Below are 22,460 nucleotides of genomic sequence, written 5' to 3' on the forward strand. Positions count from 1 at the left end.
AATCCCTCAAACCCCCTCATAAGAACATCGCTCTGCAGTGAAAATGATATCTTGTAATCACAATGGCTGTGTGACATGCCAAAAATGTGAAGTGACATACAGGAAACAGCTGTGCATGAATGCATGTATGTGTGTGTGTGTGTGTGTGTGTGTGTGTGTGAACCTTAGTCCTCTCCGGGGACTAGTCCTTTATGACTGCTCATTTCTCCAAATCCTGCTCTGACAGACTTTACGTAAGGACTCGTTGTTGTGTGAAAGTGGCCACAGGGAGTGACTGCACTCAACAATCCGTTCCTCTCAGGGAAGCCCCACCAAATTTCCTGAACACTGACACCACAGTTCGCTGACGAACAGCGACGGAAGTCACATTCCTGTCATTGTTATGCTGTTCAGAGTCGAAGATCCAGAGAGTCTCTGTCTCCTCCTTATTCCAGTGCAAGATTATAGACGTCACTTTTTTATTATAAGACAGTGATGGACTCAATTTATAGTGAGGGACTCACTCGATATTATCGGCCCGATCTTAGCATTATTTTGTAATATTGTTATTGGTTTTTCCTCCGATAATAAAAACCCGATAACGCAATGCCTAGGTTTCGCCAAACGACGTGTGCCCTTAAAATAGTTTTGGGGATAAATGAGTCACTAGATGAAAAAGTCACTAGATGGCAGCATTGCAGCTCATTTAATTAATCTCATACTCATACAGTGGTTTGTACAGATAAATAAATAAATATTACCAGGCCTTTATCGGTATCGGTTGATATCGGAATCGGAAACCAAGTGTTTGGACAATATCGGCAAAAAGTTTATTCCATTCCAACGTGTAGTCCAGTTTTAACTCACTGTAAAATCACTCTATGTATAGGACAACGATGTTTCCTTATCGTTGACCTATCAGTCGATGTTTTTTTTTTATTAGTCTCCCGTAGGAATGTCGGATGTTTTCATGGGTTTTCTATTATGTCTACATCAAATGTGTTTTAAAATGATATTAGTAAAAGACACAGGACCAGGGACCTCACTGAAACTGACACCCAGTGTCAGTGTTGTTAAAGTTAGGGGTCAGGACCCAGCACTGGCAGACACAGCCCAGTAGGGAGCAGCCTGAGGAGACCGATGAGGCCTTTAATTGCTGTCCACATGTGTCACATTGGTGTTTTCAGCAGATCTGGGGTCAGCTTTGAAGATCGCGTGTTGATTATTGTCACATGCTGTCATGCATGTGTTAGAAAATAAGCTTCAGATACACTGTAAATACCCCAAACTGTTGCTTTTAGCTGAAGGGGACTGCGGCCCTGATGTGCTCAAACAAAGCAGTTTGAAATGTCAGGAAAGTCAAAGGAACTGTGAAAATATCACACTGCTCTGTTTCTGTGTCTTTACTAGGAGCCATGACCAGCCAGGAATTTGTTACAGAGACATTTCACCTTCATACAGAACAGAACAAGTCAAAAAAAAAAAAGTTAGTGAAGGAAACAGAAACTAGGAACCTTCAGGAGTAACCACAGATGATCCATGGTCCCTTAAGCTCTGGTTTACTTTTAAAGTTAAAGCATTTTTTCTTTTTGAAAAGCTGTTCTCTTTCAAGACAAACTGCTGAAGTGAGATCTGTTTAACTTCGCCCTGAGCTGACACTGGACTTTCTTTTTTTCTCCCCCTGAAGTTCATCCAAAGTCACGCTTGCAGGCAACCACCTGTGCTGCTAACGGCCGAGCAGCTGCACAGATGTGGACTGTCCAGTCTCAACATAATAATAATTGTTCCAACTGTTTTTGGGAAATGAAAATACAGAAGCTTGAGTCTATAACAACTGTGTAAAGAGAGTCCTTATATGGAGACAGGCTGTTCTTCAGACTCATTCATCACTGACATTAACACTGAATGTTGTTACCATCCCTGAAACTGATTTGATTAGTTCTTCTTCTACTGCTTCACTCTTCTAGACTTCTTGGAGCAGTTCTTAAGTTTACTCTTCTTCTACTGTTTCACTCCTTGTGTATTTCCCCTTGCCCTGGATAGATTTGCTCAGATAGTGAACATGAACGGTCAGAGCTCTGAAGTCAAGATTAACCCTTTCATGCATGACGGTCACTACAGTGGACAGCTATTAAAAAAGTGGATTCTCAGGCGTCCACTGTAGAGGCTTATATGCAACACTGCCATCAAAACCTATTCTCATCATAGAAAATGACATTTTAATAGCTGTCCACTGTAGTGACCGTCATGCATGAAAGGGTTAATGAACCAACTATCAGAGTAACTTGACCTCTGACCTGTCCCTTTTAGAGCAAGCTGTAAACACAACATAGACTTCTCAAGCGGTCCCTCACAGTTACAGTTTGAAATGGTTGTCCAAACAGAAGGTCAAAGGTTACGTCCAATTACGTACTGAAACATCGGTCAGCCAAAAGCAGTTCTTTCTCTAAAGCGAGATGCAGTCGTTTACAAATAAACACATAAACACTGAACTGGGAGAAGCTGAAGGTTTTTTTTTGGGTGGTCCTGAGTCGTAGGTGGTAAATCATAAATACCCAATAAGGACGAATCAATAAAAGTGTTGGCAGTTATGTTAGTGCCACGTCAGTATGCAGTGAAATATTAGGAAATACCATACGTATTAGTATATGTGTACTGCGAACTGTCATCCACCTTAACACACCACCACCACCACCATCCTCTTGTATACATTAGGGATTCCTCAGATTCTCTCTGTAAATAGATTCCAGTGGGGAGGCTGTGATTTAGAGTAAAGTGTCCACTGCTGAGCTTCACCATGACCCAACCATCTACTCACTCCGAGTATACACACAATACACTGTCTGACGTACTACACACACACACCCGCCATATATCCTTAACCTGAAGGGATTTCGTTTTCTTGGCATCCATGTTGTGATGTCACTTCCACAGCAGATCCCTGACTCACAATAAAACACAGACTCGAACTGAAACACGCTGATTGGAAAGAAAAGAGTTTTTATTGAGAGATGCAGTTGATTGATCAAGGGACTGTGAGAGCATTTGTATCTGGCACACGCCAAATGCACTCATCCTGTCTGTTTGTATACAGACAATCAGATCAGGGGCAGAGAAGAAGAACACATTAGGTTGAAAAAAAAACAAAAAAAAAAACACAGTAGAAGAATTTACTGATTTAGGTTTGCAGACAGGAGACAACGGAAGAAACTGAATTTGGTTTAAGGATGAAAATATGGAGTACCTTCACGATGGTGTTACAACACATGAGGAAAAACTATAAAATATTTGAGGCGACTGTGTTGAGGGGGGGGGGGGGGGGGGGGGGGGGGATGGGGAAGGGTACGGTAAAGTGAGGAAAAGCTAATCAGACTCTTCCTGAGTCTCAGCGGAGATCTCTTCAGCGCTGAGGACAGGATGGACCCCTGTAAACGTCCTCTCAGATCCAGATACTGACCTGAGCCCTGGTGGACAATCAGAGTATCCATGTGTGTTGACACAGTATAGATTGTGTAACTACTGTGGTTTTTACCATGTAGGACGATGTTGAGTGAGACGGGACGGACCGCTCTGGTACCTGCTCCGGTCTTCATGGTTATCTGCAGCGCCGCGGTGTTTACACACAGACACGGAGAAGGACATCAGTGGGACTGAACTGTGGACTAACATGCAGCTCTGTCTCACTGTGTGTTCGTGACACTGTGGGCCGCACTGTGGGCCGCACTGTAGGCCGTACCGTGGACCACTAACAGGAGAGAAAACAGTGCAGAGAAAGTTTTCAGATGGAAATGCAGGGTTGAGTTAACATAGTCACATATTCTGTTCAAATGCATTTTTTTCTGCTTCCTTTCAGACTCACAAATCTGTGGCAGGACAGTAATCCAGTCGAGGCTCAGATCCATTTGGTCCGGGCCAGATGATCCCTGCCGCTCAAAAGTGTCCCAGGTACAAACTAACAGGTGTGGACGAGCGCTGAAGATTTATTTAAGTGATGGTGGTTTTCAAATAGGGATGGTAGAGCTGACACTCAGGATCGGTATCGTCCGATATCGGTTTAAATTTCCAGACTGGATATTGAAATAATAACTTAAGCCCATCAGGTCTGATACCTGAGCCCAAAGGCTCAACTTAACTTTGGGCGACATGTCGTAAACAGGGCCACTATTACCTCACGGTATGCTGGAGTGGGAAAGAAGGTATCGGATTGATATCGGTATCGGCAGATACTCCAGGTTGCAGAAAACCTTTTATCGAGCCATCATTAGTTCCAAACCACCTTCAGACTACTACTGGAGGGTCAATGTGTAAGTCCGACACAACGTTCTTGTCAATTGTCCCAGGGGTCCCTAACCCCTGGTCCGGGGACTGGTGCCGGTCCCTACGTCGTTTGGTACTACTAATTTATTTTATTCAAAAATAATCTGGTAGTGTTTCAAAACAACAGTTGGTTTTTTGATACTGACAGAGTAAAGTCTAAAAGATGTTTGATTTAGAAAATTCAAATGACAATGAGACGTTGTAAGAAGAGTTTGAAACCAGCATCACAGTATGATGACGTAAATCAAGTCAAAAATATTTTCTATATTCTTCTATTCATCCTTAGTTAGATCCAGATACCAGCCTCAGTAGTTCTGAGCTTCGATTTTTCCTACTTTCCTACTAATAATTGTGTAAAAGAAAATCTACCTCTAAGAACAGGAAACTTTAGAAGGAAAAACCATTTGTTGCTAAGCCCTTTTAATGTTAGTCTTTTTTTTTCCAGTTTCAGAAAGAGTTGGTTGTTGATGAAGGGCTGAAATGAAGACGTCCTCATGAGGAATTTCTAAAGTAAATAGGATTTATAGTCTGCATTTCAACTGATGGCTTTTGTCATATAAAACTGTCATCAACCAGTGACACCAGAAACCACAAGTGTTTTTCTTGGAAATACCCTCATGCTAACATTCTAGCCGGCTAATCATCAGCCAACTTTTCTACGGGGCACAGCTTTATTTAGCACACAATTCCACAGATACTGTAACAGCCCAGCGGGCCTGCTACACAGAAAGGGTTCTTACCCTAATCCTTTGAATTACAGTGAATAAGTGATGCGTTCAGGTGTTTAAAGGGTGTGTTCCACCTGTGAGCTATTTCACGATGGATACAACATACTGCACTGAAAGTGTGAAATTAGCCAGCGTTAGTCTGGAGGATTACGGAAAAATAAGGAAAAATTGCAGAGGGTATCATTTTTATAGGAGAACCTCTCAGATTAAGGAAATAGTACTGGACGGGAACAAAATGTTCAGGCATCATGGGTAAATCATGGGTGGAGCTGTGGGCCTCACGGCCAAGCGCGGACCACCACCTATAATAATCCCATGGTAATCTCTCTGTGAATTTTAGAAATTGTACCCAGATGTCAATCCTAGTTAGACTCAGTGTGTCCAGTTCGGCCGGACGTCTGGTAAATGACGCGGGTTTAACTGGGCAGCGTTCGATTTTATTTACTTCCTTTGACGGTAACATGTGACTTTATGAGAAGTGCACAGTTGTGTCTGTCCATCAAAACAAACAGTTATTATGACTAAGATGCAGATGATTGGATTAGTAAGGATTTTCAGGATGAATGTCTCCCAGACCCTCAACCATTCCCACCCGCTGAGAGTATTTCCAGTCTTATGGAGCAGTTGTCTGGTAACGTTCTCATTCTTAGTCTGTTTTTCTATTCTTATATTTCACTGATGTTTTAGGCTGAAAAAAAAAACCAACACATCGTCACTGTTTATGTTTTATTTTTATGTCAAATGTTTGTGACGTCTAACAGTTTATGATGTTTTGCTGCATGTTTTAAGCTTTGCTAGCTGTTTTGGCTACATGCTTTTTCTTTGCCATCTTCTCTTCTCTTTTTGGCTTTAGTTGTTGAGCAACTTTGTTGAAATGTTACATTTGCTTTTTTCAGGTTAACATTTGTTTATGTCTTATACAATTCTTTACTCTTCTTGTGTTTTATAATATACTGTAAGCTAAAGCTAAAGTAAACATTTAGGTTCTTTACGCTATTTTTTATTTAGCTTTTTTTAACACATCTTTTGAATAACTTTTAATATAAAAGGGATAAACTGTTAGCTAAGCGTTAGCTTTGGGCTTGCTCACTTATTTTTAGAACAAAAATGTCATTTAGCTTCTTATTGGTTAACTCTTTCATGGCAATATGTGGTGCTTTGTTCAAGCTATTTCTACATGTACTTCCAGCTAATTTAGCTATTATTAATAAATATATATTTGTATAATTTATTTGCTTGTTTTTTCCATTTAAGCTAAGTTGTTCGCAATTTTTTAGCTTTTTTTTTTGCCAAGTATGAGCTGTTCAGCTTTAGTTGACTCGTAGGGTTAATACCTTACATTGACTTATTTTGGTATAAACTTAGCAACAGAGACATTCAACTGGTGTTTGCTACAGAAGCCCCGCTGTAAAAACCCTAACTTGTGAATTTCAGGGGCGATTGCAGCGTTTCAAGGGCATTTTGCCTCGATTCCCCGCTGATGCGACCCTGGCTGCTCCACATCAAAGCCTTGAAAAGGTGAAACTCGAGTTGACGTTAATCTGTTTGTTGTCAGAGAGGTGGAGGTCACTAAAATGGATATGTTTTGCGTTAGGGCAGTGGATCAGCTGCAGGGAGCCGTGAGATGAAGAGCTGCAGGTAAACCTGTCTCCTGACGTACCGTACCTCCGACTCATAACTTCATGTTTGAGCTAACGACACAAAACGGACCCTGTTAAAAGTCACAACAGTTTCGATGCGCAGTTTATTTTCTTTAAAAGAATAAAACACTTTTATTACAGAGGTGAAAATCATATTCCCACAGCCACAGATGAAGCTTCGTTCCATCAATAACACGGGTGGTGACTTCAGACTTTTTTATTCGGTGGCAGCCATATATCTTTCATCACACACACACACACACACACACTTAGAGCTGGTGAATGAGCGTGGATGTACATCCCTGGTAAATAGATTTACTCAGACAGAGGCTGCAGATCCACAGAGACAGGAGGAGTCAGTTATTCTATATTCCCAGTTTGATCACCGTGTTTCACGCACATGTGAACGCTGGGATATTAAACTGAATGGACATGAAACTGTTTTAAAAAAAAAATTATTTCCCAGCGGAAAATGTGTTTATAATTACATCAAACATGGACTTTCCAGACTTTTTGTGCTGCGCTGGTCTGTAACATCTGTGCGGAGGCTGCCATGTTGGATCACCACGTTTTGACGACAGCCTCCAGGGGACAGACTAATAAGCACTAGATACAGATGTTTCTAAATTCAACACAGCTCACCTTTGGCTCCGATCCTTGAATGTCTGACGTCTGTCCCAGTCTCAGTCCGCAGGTCTTATTTTTGTCAATACCAATCAGCAGCAGTTGCAGGTCCATGAAGCAGGAGAAGCTCATTTAAAGCCCAGATATTTAGAAATAGAAATCCCACTCTCCATGAGCAAATACAATTATCACAAGATACAAAGTTACATAGGTTAAATTAAAAAGACTTTCACAGAAGAACCTCAAGCTTTAAATTCCATCCACCGTCTCCTGACTAAAATCCAACAGCTCTGTGATCGTTAATACTTCTACATATTTTTCCACATCAATAATTCCATCATTTGTCATAAACAACAGCAGAAATGTGTTTTGTCTTATTCAGAAAAGATTATTTATCTAGTTAAACCATGAGAAAAGGAGATTAATTTCCATCAAATTTGACTGTGATAAATTACATGACGATTAATTGTGATTAATTAATACCAAGCTAGCTAGTTTTGCTAGCTTTTGCTAACACTGGTGTTGTTGTCCTATGTCTGACTTCCAATCAGCTACGACTTTTACTGATTTTACTCTTTATCCCGTTCTTCATTTTATTAATCCTATTTTTCTTCCTCATTTATATATGTTTATATTTTTTATTCTTGTTGTTTTTACTCGCGGTCCTGCTATTTTTTACTTTCCTCCAGCTTTCTTTACCAGTTTGCACTATTTCCTACTCGTAATTCTTCAGATGTTATTCTTAGTTTTACTCTAATTCAGTCCATTCATCTAGTGTAAGAACTCTTAGTCTTTATTTATGTCTTTATTTTTGTCTATAATGTCTAAACACTTGAGGACACTCAGTCTGCTCAACTGTTGAGACAGTGTTCAGTGACGTCACAGCACCGCTGTTACTTGACTGGTATTTTCCCATGAACTGACAGAATCTCACCCCACACCACGGAGCTGATGAGGTCCGGTGTACAGTGAACTCTCCCAGCCGCCTTCCTCCTCCTCTTACTCCTCCTCCTCCTCCTCCTCCTCCTCCTCCAGCTTACTCTCAGTCTCCTCCGTGTTTCTGTCTGTGCAGAGGCGAACAGTCAATGGGACAGAGCTCATCCGCCTCCGGACCGTCGGTGCTGGAGTCTCTTTCAAACTGTGGCCGCTGGGAATGACGTGTGGACTGTTGTTTGTCAGTGAGCAGATCTGAAGCTCCGTGAACCTCAGTGTCTCCGTGACATCAGACACAAGAAAAGAGAGAAGAAAGTCTGTGGAATTAAAGTGTCTCCGTGACATCAGACACAAGAAGAGAGAGAAGAAAGTCTGTGGAATTAAGTGAAGCTGCGGAGACTCCTTTTTGCGCGTCAAGATGCTCGGGCTGAGACGTCACCCTGCAGCGGCGCTGACGCTGGTTAATGGTGAGTAACAACGCGTGAATGAGAAATGAGTCCGTGGTTGTTGTTTACCAGGTGAGGGTTTCCGTGTACAGGGAGGGAACCGGACTGTGAGACAGTTTCCGAGGTCTCCACTCAGCAGCGCATCTTTGCGCACGCTCTCCTCCACTTTAGACCACCTCACTCTGCGTTATTGACGTGTGAAAGCTTCCATTACACGGCAGTCATCACGTGGACTCATAAACTGTAAAACCTAAACCATAGTCAGAGGCTCTTCAACTGTTGGAGACCTGGAGCAGGGACCCTCCACTTCATACTTCATATTCTATCAATTATATTTCAAACTGAACCAAGTTCCATTTTTATAAACATACCATGAAAGGTTGGATTTTTAGGAGTACCTTATTCAAGTAATACACAGCTGCGTATATTCCTGGTACATGAAGTACTGCAGTATGTTAGTTATGAATACCAAGCAGTCCAATGAATTCAATTTAATTCATTCATTCGTCTTCTTCTGCTGCTTATTCTTCTTCATGGTGTCGGAGCCAAACGCGCTCACATCGTCCTGCATGAAGAACATGCAGAAAGAAAAATGCTTGTAGTAGAACTTGGGATGGAACTGATGATGTTCTTGCTGTTAGGCAGCAGCACATACCACTCCTCCACTGTGCAGCCTTCCTGTTAATGTTGAACATAAAACGTAAAAATGAAAAAAAAATAAAAAAAGATACGTAGATTACTGAGATATTAGTAGGAAAAACTGATGGAAAAAAATACACTTTTTAAACATAAAGCTGCTTCATCTTCACGGACTGCCTTGGGCTGCGGACCCCCAGTTGATTACCCCTAATCAGAAGCATGGCATTGTCAGTTACATCACTGTGCTGCCTGTCCGACAGACTGACGCTCACTTGGCTTCCACGAAAAAGTTCCTCAGTGTCGTCTCCTCTCGGAGCCGACTCTTTCTGCAGTGTCATGTGTTTTTGCCTCCTGTATCTGCAGTTTGCTGCACGTGTGTCATGTACGATTGTGTCAAAGCCTCATGTGACTGAACTCGACCTTGGCTGAGTGTTCCACCGTTATAGGCTTTTAATGACATTTCAGTTGAGTGGAGCCTGAAGAGTTGGGGCTGTGTGAGGCAGAGGAGTTCAACACTGAAGTGGAGTCACGTCAGAGTCACGTCAGAGTCATTCAAACTTGAGACGGGTGGACAGTTACTGTATTGTATTGTAGAAGTCAGTGTGGATGCTGCCCTCTGTCTGCGTTATCTATTTATCTTCCCTGTTCAGATCACCAGTGGAGAAGAGAGGCAGTAGGTGGCAGCGATGCAACTTGATGACTTTTTAAAAACCACAGATTGAAGAAGTAATGGTGGGAGAGACAGTCAGCTCACAGCAGAGACTGAGAGGAGGCTGAATATGGATGTTCACACAGTATTTTTTGTCAGACACAGACTATAATTTTTGCTCTCAGATTTGTTTATTTTGGCTATCTGTAACTCCACAAATTTGTTTGCCTTTAGCTCTCCTATTACTGTGTTTTGGTGCAAAAAAACAAACAAACAAATGATGCAAATGTCTTATTATGACTCACTCACTGCAGTCACAAACACTGTCCTGATGTCAACATTACTTATCCTATCTCAACGTTGCCTGATCTAGCACTAAGGAGGACAGCTCCTTTGTGTTGTTTTGCTGTTAGCAAGCAAGCTGAAAATTTAGTGTGACTAAAATCGGTTTAGCCTGGAATTTCAGGAAAAGTTAAAGCCTCTTCCTCTCTGCGTGTGGTCGATGTGTCAGTCAGCACAGTCATGATACATTTGGTCACTCCCAGCCAGCCGTTGCCAAGATGCAAAGGAGCTGCATGAGGCCCTGGAGCCACGGGTTGCAGACCTCTGGTCATGAGTATCCAAGAAAAACTTAGAAAAAGTTTAGAAAATCACATCCGACTGAGTGAGGAACATGGCAGTTGTGGGTGCTATGAAAACTGAGCTGGAAGTTATCCTCTTAGGATCTGACAACCGTGTACTGTAGCGAGGGGCTCGGACCCCCCCCCCCCCGGGAGTTTTCGCTAACATGTGGCCCTGCTGCAGGTCATCAAACTGTGACCTTGTCTCTTCCTCTTTAAACTGCAGTCTGTTTTGACTCAGTAATGGCGACCGTAATAACTAAATCTGTTTCTGCTAGACGTCTACCGTGACCCGGTCCCTGTACCATGGGCTGCACTTTTGGACCATGACCTCATTTGGGTTAAACAGGGGTGGAAGAGCATATCCATGGCAGATCCAGTGTTGTTACTCTGGAGGCTACCTCTGCCTTCCTCAGAGGCCCACATGTGGTTATTGTAGTGGCAGCATTTCATCTCTGTAAATTCCTGACAGGGATGGGGCTACAGGTGGTTTGAGTTTGGTGCTGAACAGGAGAAGGGCATCTGGCATCAATCAGGAATGTGTCGAGGTGCAGTGACCAGAGGAGGAAGGATTACTTTCATGATTGGTTAATCCGCTATTAATGGGATACAGAGAATACTGCAGAAAATGAATTAATAAATACATCAATTCCAATAAAATTTCTAATAAAAACTTAGACAGTGTTATTATGGATCATTTCCCAGGATGTAAAAAAAAAACATCTGTTGTAAATTCTCATCATTTCAAAAGCTGGGAAAATATGTTTGGTTCTTTTCGTTTCTCCAGAACTTTCTTCGTTTCCCTGTGGTTGGTGGTACATCTAGAAGTTTCCTCTGTGATCTCGCATTTTAAAACCAGTGAACTGAGTTGACACCACGATGTGTTGTTTGTTGTTACATATATGAAACAGGGATGACATTATAAATCACTTCATGTCACTTAGCCAAAAGAACATGATTCATGTTCTTTCATTGAATGTCAAAAAAAAAAAATTTCATCTGATAAAGTTGGTCGAAGAGAATTCCTTAATATTCCCTGTGGATTTTTTTCCTGCAGTTTCCCACATCTATGATTCGGGAAAATATATCTTAGTATTTTGTGAGAAAACAGTCGCTGAAAGATGAAAATGTCAAGAGACAGAGAAGATCTTAGTCAAAAAGTTCTAAGACAGATGAATTCATATGTTAGTATATGTCTCTAAGACGTGTTTGGACAGTTGGACAAGTTATATCTTTATGTCTTATGTCAAAATGTTAGGTTGTTTTCAGCTAAATGTGAAAATCTTGAAGCTTTACAACTGGTTTTGATTTAACTCCTGAGTTTGTTTTCACCAAAACTAAAAGAACGTTAGAAAGAAGCTCAATTCCAGGCCTCGGGTTAGTGAACAGAGCAGGTTACGATCTGCTGTCAGAGATATCCCAGAATGCTACTGTACAATTTTTGTTTTTGATTCTCCATTGATTCTTCATTTAATTCCACTCCTGGTTTAGCCCTTGTGTCTCGTCTCTTCACCTTTGTGAAAAAACGCTGCATATTTGGACTCAGATCAGCAGGGATTCCACTCATACTGGACTCAATTAAGCTAATTTAATGGAGACTGTTTTTAGCCTGGCAATGCTAATGTATTTGTCGCGCCTGTGTAATTTTATAGTCATGTACAGTAGCTGTAGTGTTGCACACATCCCAGTGTGGCTGCTGGAGCCTTGACGGTGACGTCTTCTTAAACATCTGTGAAGATCTGTGGGGAAACAGGAGACACCCAGCCGACCAAACCCACCAGAGTGAATACATGCGCACTTTCATGGAAAATCCACAGCATAAAAGCGATTGGTCAGGGATTTATCACGTGTGTCGGCGGAGCATGTCAAGAGTGGCTGCTCGCGTCCCACAGACACCTCGTTGTTTAGGGTTGATCTGTGATGGAGTCTTATTAATACTGCTCCATGTATTCATCCATATTTAATGAAATATCATGACAAGACATCAAAAACAAGTGTTTATAATTTTTTTTACTATCAAAATTCATCGGATTGAATCTCGTAGCGGGCCCGCTTTTGGCCCGCAGGCCATATGTTTGACACCCCTGATTTAAAGTTTTTGATTGTTAGTCTGTTATTTTGAGGTATGTGCTGTGGCCTGTGCTTGTCACTTAGTCTTCAGAACTGTTTAAAGTTCTTGGAACTATTTGTTGTAAGTGTCACCTCATCAACTTCTCCTTTTAGAAAGACAGGTCAGAATGACTAGATTTTAAACAAAATAAAGTTGAAAACATCTCTGTCCCCAAGGTGCAGGCATGACAGAAATTAAAGTGAGAACTACTGAATAAAGGTTGGGGGAAAACAACTACAGGGACTGGTTTTGTGACTGGGAATTACAACTAGTTAAAAAGTTAAATGAGTGAGATAATTGCACAAAAATGAAAATCTCGAGCGATAATAAATTGAACTCCCTTCATCTTTTAACCCACTGTGTAGACTAGAGCCTACATATAATTGATGCTCTGGTTAACATTAACATTATCTCTAAGATGAATGGAGACAATACGGTCTCTTTGATATAGGAGCAGATCTGAAGAACTGCTCCTATATACATACAGTCACATCCGACATCAAAGTTCACAGTAAACTATCAAAGCCTCGTCAGCGACATCGTCCTCATCTGCTCTTTAGACATGTCCTCGCTTCTAGTCCTTTAACTCAGTGCAGCTGTCCTTGAGCGGCAGACATGATCTGTGTGTCAGTTTGCAGAGAAGTCACAGAGCAAATCCACCGGGGTCTTTGAACCCACACGCTCTTCTTTTAAGTGTATAAGGTCTGACTTGTTGGTTTGGTCTCTCACTGTTTGCCTCAGTTTGTTGTGTCACCACAACATTGTTGGAGGTGAACAGGCCACAGAAGGAGAAGTCATTGAATGTAACTTCTGTTTTCTGTTGACACTCATCAGTCAGACAAGCAAAAAACTATATTCATGTACCAGAGGCCTCACATGGTAATTGTACGTGAAATAATGCATAATAAAGGATTTATTGATTATCATCCCAGGCCTATTAATAATAACATCAAATAGTTTGTTGGGTCACATGGAGTCTACATGTTGCAGTATGTATGTTTTAATGTATAAATATATATGCATACATACATATACATAATATACAATATATTTGAGTGAGAATCAATAAGAGAATCGATCAGTGGTATCAATTGGAATTGTTAAAAAAGTTTCATTTCATATTTAACTGTTTTCCTGTGCAGGGGTCGTTCAGACATTTTAAAGGATCCTATTGGCTGTAAAAGATATGATTTGCTGCAACTGTTGTTTGGCGTGGTGGATATATGCACGATACATTTTCTGCAGCCAACGTGCAGATGGACGTGACTGGGTGAACTTAAACCTAAACTGACAGGAAGTGGATCTGTGTGTGAAGAGTACATAGCAGCATCAACAGCAGCGACGTTTTCTTGAAAATGTTGATTTGGAGACGAGGCTGTGAAAACCACAATTGCCACCCACAGAACTTTTGGGTTCACACTCGGCTGCCTCGTCTTACTGCACTTGTGTAACTTTATATATGTTGCTGCTGACACTGCTCTCTGGGAACCATGTGATAAACATGAAAGCAGAGATTAAAGAGGAGAAGATGTACAGATGACATTTTAAGACATGCTTCAAAACCATGTGGCGTTGATGACAGAAGAATCTTTACATCTGTTTATATTGTTGTCACCGAGCTGTGACCTAGAAAGATGGAGGTCAGACTCCGAAGTATATGTCACATGTCAAATTAGACATCAAGGTTCGATGTATTAACGAGGCATTAAAGTGGAAGCGCATCAATACAACAAAGATCTCTAATTACAATCAAAAAATCATTGAATCATTAATTATGCGTGACCAAGTGAAACCCTAATCCAACGATAGTCACTCAAACATCAGTCACAGCGACTGATGTCACCGCCTTGAAGTCTCCTGTGGCTGTTCAAGAAAGTACTTAGTTAAAATAGGAAAAAAAACAAAAAAACAAAAATCATATCTTGCATTTAACAGTAATTAATGTAACATTTATTTTATAATCACACATATATGTATTTATATATATTTATATATTTTTTATATATTTACATATATGCACATAAAGTGTATATCTATATTTATATGTATATTAATATGTATATATATGTATATATTTCTATATAGAAATATAAAGAAATATATATTATATATTATTATCGAAGGGAACTCTCGAGGGATTAATAAAGTTCTATCTATATATAAATATATGTCAATATATTTTATAAAATATGTATATATACACATAAGTGTATGTATTTTTAATTTTACACATAAGTATATATAAATGTGTATATATATTTATATATATATTTACATATATACATATGTGTATATATATGTATATATGTATGTACTATATATACTCTACATATGTAGATGTATATACTGTATGTATATATATATGTATATACACTATATATGTGTGGGTCGCAGCTTGCAGTAGTATTTGCTTAGTCTTACTGAGCATTCTGGCGTTAATACAACAGACACATTTTAGGAAATCTCGTCCAATCAGGAGCCAGGATTCAAAGACACTTCCTCTCTGCTGCTGATTGTTCAGGGTAAACACTCGGACACATCCATGGGACGACGTAGGAAGGAAAAGCTGATGGCAGCCACAGACAGGAAGTTCACCTCAGTGAGTCCAGGAGATGACATCAGTGACAGCAGCTTTAGGCATTTTATCTGTGGTCACCGTCTTCATATTAGGGATAATATAAAAATAATATAATTACAGCTGCAAGGATCTCATGAAATGTAATTCACTACAAATAAGCGTGCAGCGTCGTGAGGTCGTGGTGAAATACTTTGTCATAATGAATAAAATAATGTCTGTCACTTGTGTTTATAGAAGATGATTGTCAGCAACACACACACACACACACAGACAGAGTGAGAGAGAGAGTGAGAGACAGACACACACACCAGGGTTTGGTTCAGCCACAGAAGTGAGTCACCACTGACTGTGTCAGACGGCAGGCGGGGAACCGAAACAGGAATAAAAGAAAGTCACGGTTGCCATGGTGATGTTTTATTTAACTGATGTCAACTCTCGAAGTTTGATGGTTGGAGCAGAGACTTTCCTTCATCACCGTCACTTTAAGAAATGTGTCTTCTCATTTACTCTCTTTGTTTTCTGTCCCTGATTTGAGTGACATCACCATTCGGAACCGTCACACTAAAGCAAAACCTTCGATGCAAACTGAGACAGAAAATCAAATCAGTTTTGGTGCATCACTTTTATTCATCCTGACACAGAAAACCCTCATCTAATTCCAGCGTTTTTGTTTTTCCTGTTCGGTCAAATAAGCCGTAACTTCAGATAAAACTACATTTAAACGGGAACTGGAAGTAGTGGCTCATCCACTTTTGTAAGGTAGTCCAGAGAGGCATCTGCAGGGAATGTCAAAGGTCACACGTGCTGAGGTTGTAATTCTGTCATTAGCCTGTTGCAGCTCACACCAACCATAGTTCTGTTTTTGAATAAAACCTGCCATTCTTTTTTGACAGTTTTATTCCCAGATTTCTGTCTTGATACCTACGTTTGAAGTCCCACAAACAGCAACATGTATCTGTTGTATGTATGTGCTGGGCTGTGGCTTTGTTTGTTTTGAGTGGAATTTCATCTAATTCAGCTCCAGTCAGGTCTTTGTTTTGCTGTGACGTGAAGCTTCCACCTGGAGCGGTGGTGTTAAACTCACAGTGGTTCATTGACCACGTACAGCCTGATTAGAACTGGAACTGGGCCGGACCAGTCCCTTCATGACATAATGACCTATAAATAACAATAGCCCCATGTTTTTCTCCTTTGTTTTTAAGCATATATATAGAAGCATATTATAAAATATTCATAAGTAATGAAATATAATTTAACACATCACGAACATGAAGATTGTGTACATTTCTTCACTTTCAAAATTCATCAAGTCGGCCAAATCGACCCCTCCCCCCCAGCGGGCTGCTTTGGCCCGCGGGGCCGTATGTTTGACACCCCTGACCTAGAGCAACGAACATCCTTTAACTCTAAGTGTACGTAAGTGACATAACTGCCCCCCCCCCCCCCCCTACTGCCACATACAAGGTTTGATCCACAGGAACTATAGGAAGATGGTGGTTTACGTATCTGATCAACAGGTAAATTAACTCATTTAAAAATGTAAACGAGTTCCACATCAAACACAAATCTGTTGCTGACGGATGAGACGGATGGCTGACAGAATCAAGTACATACTTGAGTAAAGAAACTGAAAACCCACCTTTAAAGGCCCTCAAATAAACAAGACCCCCGCCAAGGTGCGACACCGCATGTCGTGTCGGCTTACGCAGGTCTTGACCTCCACACAAGGTCAAGCCACCCACAGACATCAAAGTGCCCAGCATGTGTTTCACACTTCATCACTTGTCACCCACTCTGCTACAGTTTCAGGGGTTTCATCCTCTCCACCGGGGGAGGAATTGTTTCCACATTGGTCCGATGCGTTACAAATGCTTTAAAAAGAAAATTAGCAGACCTATTTATAGGTGGGCCGCACTCGTGAGGAGTGGAGAGGGTTCTTGCCTTACAAAGAAAGAGTCACTGGTTTGTTGTTTGATTCTTTTGTAGTGTAGTGTGTTTGTTCTCTAACTTTGTTCTGCCACTTTGTAAAGCCGAGATTCAAGTTCTGCTTTTTTTTTATTGCTTTCATTAGATAAATAGAACTTTATTCATCTCTAAAGAGGTCCTTCAGGAAATGAAGGTAGTACTAATCCATCAGTTGGGTTGGTCACCAGTAAACTACCTGCTATAATTTGTCTTTCTCTTCCAGCAATATACAGAAAAAAAAACCATTTTGGTCATTTAGTAATGTTGACTAATTATGATTAATTGGGTTTAATCATGATTTAACTTATTTAACTTAACTTATTTATTTAGTAAATAAACCTTCGTTTTACCAGATAACTGTAGATGTGGATAAATCACGATTCATTGAGCACAAATAATCATGATTAACTGTGATTCATCCACACCTACAGTAACATGGTAATGTAAAAGTTAATTGTGATTAATTAATCATAATCAATTTTGAATTCCCTTATAATAATATAAACGGTTCGATCTGACTCCAGGTCAGTCCACACAGGGCCATGTCCACTGATGTACCATGAAAATGTGCTTTGCTCATGTGGCTGTCGGCCTCAGGCAGTTGTTTTGCGAGGCACCAGGGACAAATAAGAGGGAGGTGGGGGCAACAGCAGCAGCAGTGGGGCAGACAGACAGTTGGAGGTGATGGAGAGCAGCCCCCGTTGGTGAAAGGACAGAGTTTTAAAACCTGGTCTGGACCGTATGATTTGTGGTGGGAGGAGAGCGCGCTATCACCAGTCTGAGGAAAAACAAGGAGAGGAGTGGGAAGGTCAGAGGTCAGAGAGGAAACGGACCACCGCTGCTTCACATCCACGGCTTTTTGCTCTAATGATGAAAATGCAACACGTTTGTAGAGTGTCTTGAAAAGTTGTGTTTCCTGTTGGTGGAGGTCAATGCTGACCTGACCTCTTGACCTCTTATCTGTTTGTTATGGAGCAGAAGGAAAAAGCTGCTGTGTTTGGCCTAAAAGATTCACTGGAGGAAAACAGACAGACTTTTTTTGAGCCAAAACTTACAAATGAAGCAGCATCTGTTCAACTTCAAACATCAGCAGTGAGAGCTCGGTTCTCTGTCAACAGCCTCAACAGTGATCAACAGTCATCCAGGTCATCTTAACAAAAGATGGTCACATCGAGGACAAGTGGACGAAGTAGGTTTCTCAAAGACGTTTCACCATCAAAGAGGCTCTTGGATGGTGAAACGTCTTCAAGAAAACTTGTCAACCTTAGCTTTCCATCTGATCTGAACAACAAATAACTAACAAATGTATTAACATCAAACATAAGGACTGCGGGCCAAATGCGGCCCACCAAGTAATTTTGCGTGGCCCACGGGAGCTCAAAAAGCATTTGCCTTATAATAAAGTCCACGCTGTTGAGTTTCTTAACCTGATAAATGAAACTTTTTTGATTACACAGAGCAAATGTACAATATTTGTAACTTGAATAAATAATAATAATAATCAATTGCAGAAACACACCAAAACTGTATAGATGTAACTACTCCATACCATATTTATATTAATATGGTATGGAGTAGTTACGTCATGAGTTTGACACCCCTGACGTAGACGACATCAGTGTGAATATAACAGTCAGTGTTGAAGCTAACTTTGGGTGTAAAACTGTACAGAGACATTTACCAAACTGCCATGTTGTAGTAGCTACGCCCTAGTGTGTGTGTGTGTGTGTGTGTCTGTTGATGGTCTGTGTGCAGCAGGCTGGTGCAGACCTCCAGTCCAGTCTGTCTCACAGACCACAGCTATCCATCATGGTGGAATCACACAGGGAGCTGTGCAGCTCTGGCTTCTGCCTCGGGGGCAACATGTTCACATTAACCTCTGTGACAAGAGGTCAAAGAGGTCAAAGAGGTCAAAAGGAATGACCCAGCCAGATATGATGATGCTCTTCCACACAAAAGTTCCACTGTGAAATAACCAAGTCCCTGGACTGTGGAGTGGACGGGTCCACATGTGTGATGGAGCGTGTTGGTTGTTGCCGTGTAACAGCAGTGACCTGGTCCTTCCTGTGTTCAGTCTCTGTGTGTATTTCGGTGCTGGTGTCATCGACTTACGGAGTACTTTTATTTTCCATTTCAGGAAAGATTGTCTTCTACAGTACGTACTTAGAGACTGAGGTTTGACTGCTGTTTTGGCCACATTGTTTTTTTTCCCCTTTATTATCCCGCAGCATTTTTATCATATTTTATGTTCAAAATCTTTGACTTGAATTTAGAGTAAGAAGAATCAACTTTGTTGTCATTTTACATATAAACGCAATTAAGTTTGGTTCCTGTATATAGGGGAATTGAACCAACATGTCATAAAAAACAAACCTGATACAACTAGACCACAAACTGCCATCATTTAAAATATAGTTGCTGATGTTCCAGAGGTGATTCTTGAAGACCAGTTGATACAGTCATGGAGCTAACACTAATAAAAAAAGTTTTACCTACAGTCATGTCATCAAAGTTATAGTACCACCAACTGGCAAAATAAAAAATAAAATAAAAATAAAAAATTATTTGAAATTTAGATTTTTTGGAAGAATACCAAGCAGAGGTTTTCAAACATTCTCAGACAAACTGGCAAAATAAAAAATTAAATGAACGAGCTTTTTTTTCTGTTTTTTTTTTTTCTTCTTTTTTTTCTGAGGATCTCAGTGTCAACACCTTTGTTGACCTCCAGGCTTGTCTTTAACTCTAGGACACTCAGAACTACGTCTCTACATCTACGCAGCAACTGTCAAACAGCAGTTAAATGGCAGCTGTGTGAAGCCCAGACGTGGAGGTGCTGGTTCACCGCCGCCAGAGTCTTCAGTCGTAAAGGGATTTTATTGGGTGACAAGAGAAATTAGTTTTATTAGCACAGCCCATACTGACTATTTGTCACTGTTGTTAAAACATTTTTCTGTGGTCTGTCGATTAGGTCAACCGATTCATTTCCTGTCCAGAAAGATCTTGGGGATAAAGGTGAGGGACTGAAGGCCTGACGTGTCACCGAGTCTGTTGTTTGACTTTTTGTCTCAGTTGTCTCTGTGTGTCCAGTAGCTCCATTCATACTTTCCTGTTTGTCTTACTTATTTAAAGGACCGGCTGCCTGTGTGTCCTTTGTGGTGCTTTTCCTGAGTTACTGTTTCTGAGCTGCAGCTAAACATCAGTGGGAGCGGAGACCTTCCTCAGACACATCTGTGTGTTTGACACAAGGAGCGGGGGGAGGTGTGTGTGTGTGTGTGTGTGTGTGTGTGTCTGCACTAATGTGGATCCTTCTGAAAAAAACTGCCTGTCTTTTTTTTTTTTTTTGCTTTGAGGGTCAGTTTTCAGTTGTGACAAATGTTGCTAAAACACTACAGAAACATGATGAGTCAGTTTCCTCACTTCAGACTCTCCAGATTCTGTGAATTGTTTATTGCAAAAATACAGATGTAAAAGTTACAGGCTTTAAAATTGGAGTTTTTATTACAGACATACGGTGAAGTTTGCCATAATCATCACTGTGATTAAATCAGACGCTTGACAACATTGAAGGAATATTCTCCCAGATGCTGCCACTGGACCAGACTTTATCTTTTCATGGGATGTCACTATATATAATCAGACGCTTGACTGATCTGATCTTATTGTAGCAAATCTTTCTTTAAAAAAAAGAAATACATAAAATTCAGAAATACACCAGGGTCCACATGCTAAAATGTTATTATTTGTTTAATTATTGTCATATAATTAAATTCAAAGCAATCTATTAGGGAATACAGACCAGTTATATTTTCATTCATATTCATTTCAGATTTAAATTTTAAATGTAAGATCTCAATAGTTTTTAAGTTGAAGCAAAAAAAGGGGGGAAAAAAAAACAACTGGTGAAAAGGTTGCCAATGGAACATATAAGGCTAAATCAAAAAGTCAATTTAATATGTTTATATGATTATAACAACAAACATTAAAAAATTAAAACCAAAAAAAAAAAAACTGAAACAAAATTGGAAGAGAACTCAATTCCATTTCTAAGAAGCAGGTGCTTTTGTAAACGAAATTATCGGATACATCCTAGAAAGAAGACGAAAAGATTTTGTGCCTTATTTTCAGGTGTTCTTGTTCTACTTATTCTGCTTGGCTGTATATTTTTCTTAGAGGAAGTTGAGACACACACATGATTGCAAAACCTTTCTATGCTGAATAAGTCTACGTTAGCACTAATGACTAACTCCAATAGATGTTTCTGTGTAAAAGACACTTGACTCCGAATCTCCCTCCGACCCCCCGACCCCTGACCAGGTCCCTGACCGTTGGCTTCTGGTCTAGACTTGTTCCTTACAGTACAGTTTTGAACAGCAGAAAGTTAGACGGCAGCACTCTGTTGTTCCTTACAGTACAGTTTTGAACAGCACTCTGTCCGGCTATTCCTGTAACACTAATTAAAGTTTTAGCGAAATAAGTGGATTGTTATTATCGTGGCGATCGATGTCGTTTGTTAAGTGGCCGTTGGCAGCTCCTCCTTACAGTTTTACCCTCTGCTGTTTGGTCCACAGCTCAGGGTGTGTTATTAACAGAGACTCAGACATCGTAGCGTGGTAATTATTGTCGTGACTCACCTGCTGCCGGCGAGCTGCTTTCATCGTTCACTCGCTCCTTTGTATCGGTTTTCTCTTCACTTTTACTTTTTCTTTCCAACCCAAACCTGTGGCGTTCCCTGTCGAGTTGTAGGAATATTGTGTCAGCTCATGCTCGTCCCTTCCTTCAAAACATCTGTGATTATTTTTGCTTATTGATTTTAGAGGAAGGTCATTGTTTAACCCCTAGGGGGTGTGTGTGTGTATTTTTAGTTTATCTGGAGTTACTAGATGTCTCCCGGAAGCCCCGCCCTCCACCTCCGCACTATAGATGTTCAGACTTTAATGATCAGCAGATTTTTTTTTTACAGTTTTCCTCTGTTGTCCAGTGCGGGGTGGGTGTTGTTAGCCCGGTGTCCGCCCCCTCTCTTATTGTAGTAGAGGGGTTGAGGGGGCAAGAAAGCTTTGACAAGCGTCATGGGGGATGATGTCATGCCTGGGTCTCAGCTTGCATGTTTCATGTTTTCTACACCGGTGTGCTCCAGAGGATTCATCTGGAAGTTTCACAGAGTGGAACCCGACACCGTCAGCAGGAGAACGTTCAGTCAATGGATGAAAGGGTGGCGGGCAGGGGGGGGGGGGG

The 22,460-nt window shown here is 40.8% G+C and overlaps 1 protein-coding gene across 1 annotated transcript in view; it reads left to right on the forward strand.

Moving 5' to 3' along the window:
* The first annotated feature begins 6,608 nt into the window (after positions 1–6,608).
* Positions 6,609–22,460, forward strand: part of itga1 (integrin, alpha 1) — a 55,545-nt gene continuing 39,693 nt past the window's right edge. The window contains exons 1-2 of the mRNA XM_017039056.2: positions 6,609–8,509; positions 8,565–8,688. Of these exons, the coding sequence (XP_016894545.1) occupies positions 8,640–8,688 (49 nt within the window). The 5' untranslated portion in view covers positions 6,609–8,509; positions 8,565–8,639. The remainder of the gene's footprint in view (positions 8,510–8,564; positions 8,689–22,460) is intronic.

This window comes from Cynoglossus semilaevis, chromosome 14, assembly GCF_000523025.1.
Source record: "Cynoglossus semilaevis isolate Cse_v1.0 chromosome 14, Cse_v1.0, whole genome shotgun sequence".
Taxonomy (NCBI): domain Eukaryota; kingdom Metazoa; phylum Chordata; class Actinopteri; order Pleuronectiformes; family Cynoglossidae; genus Cynoglossus; species Cynoglossus semilaevis.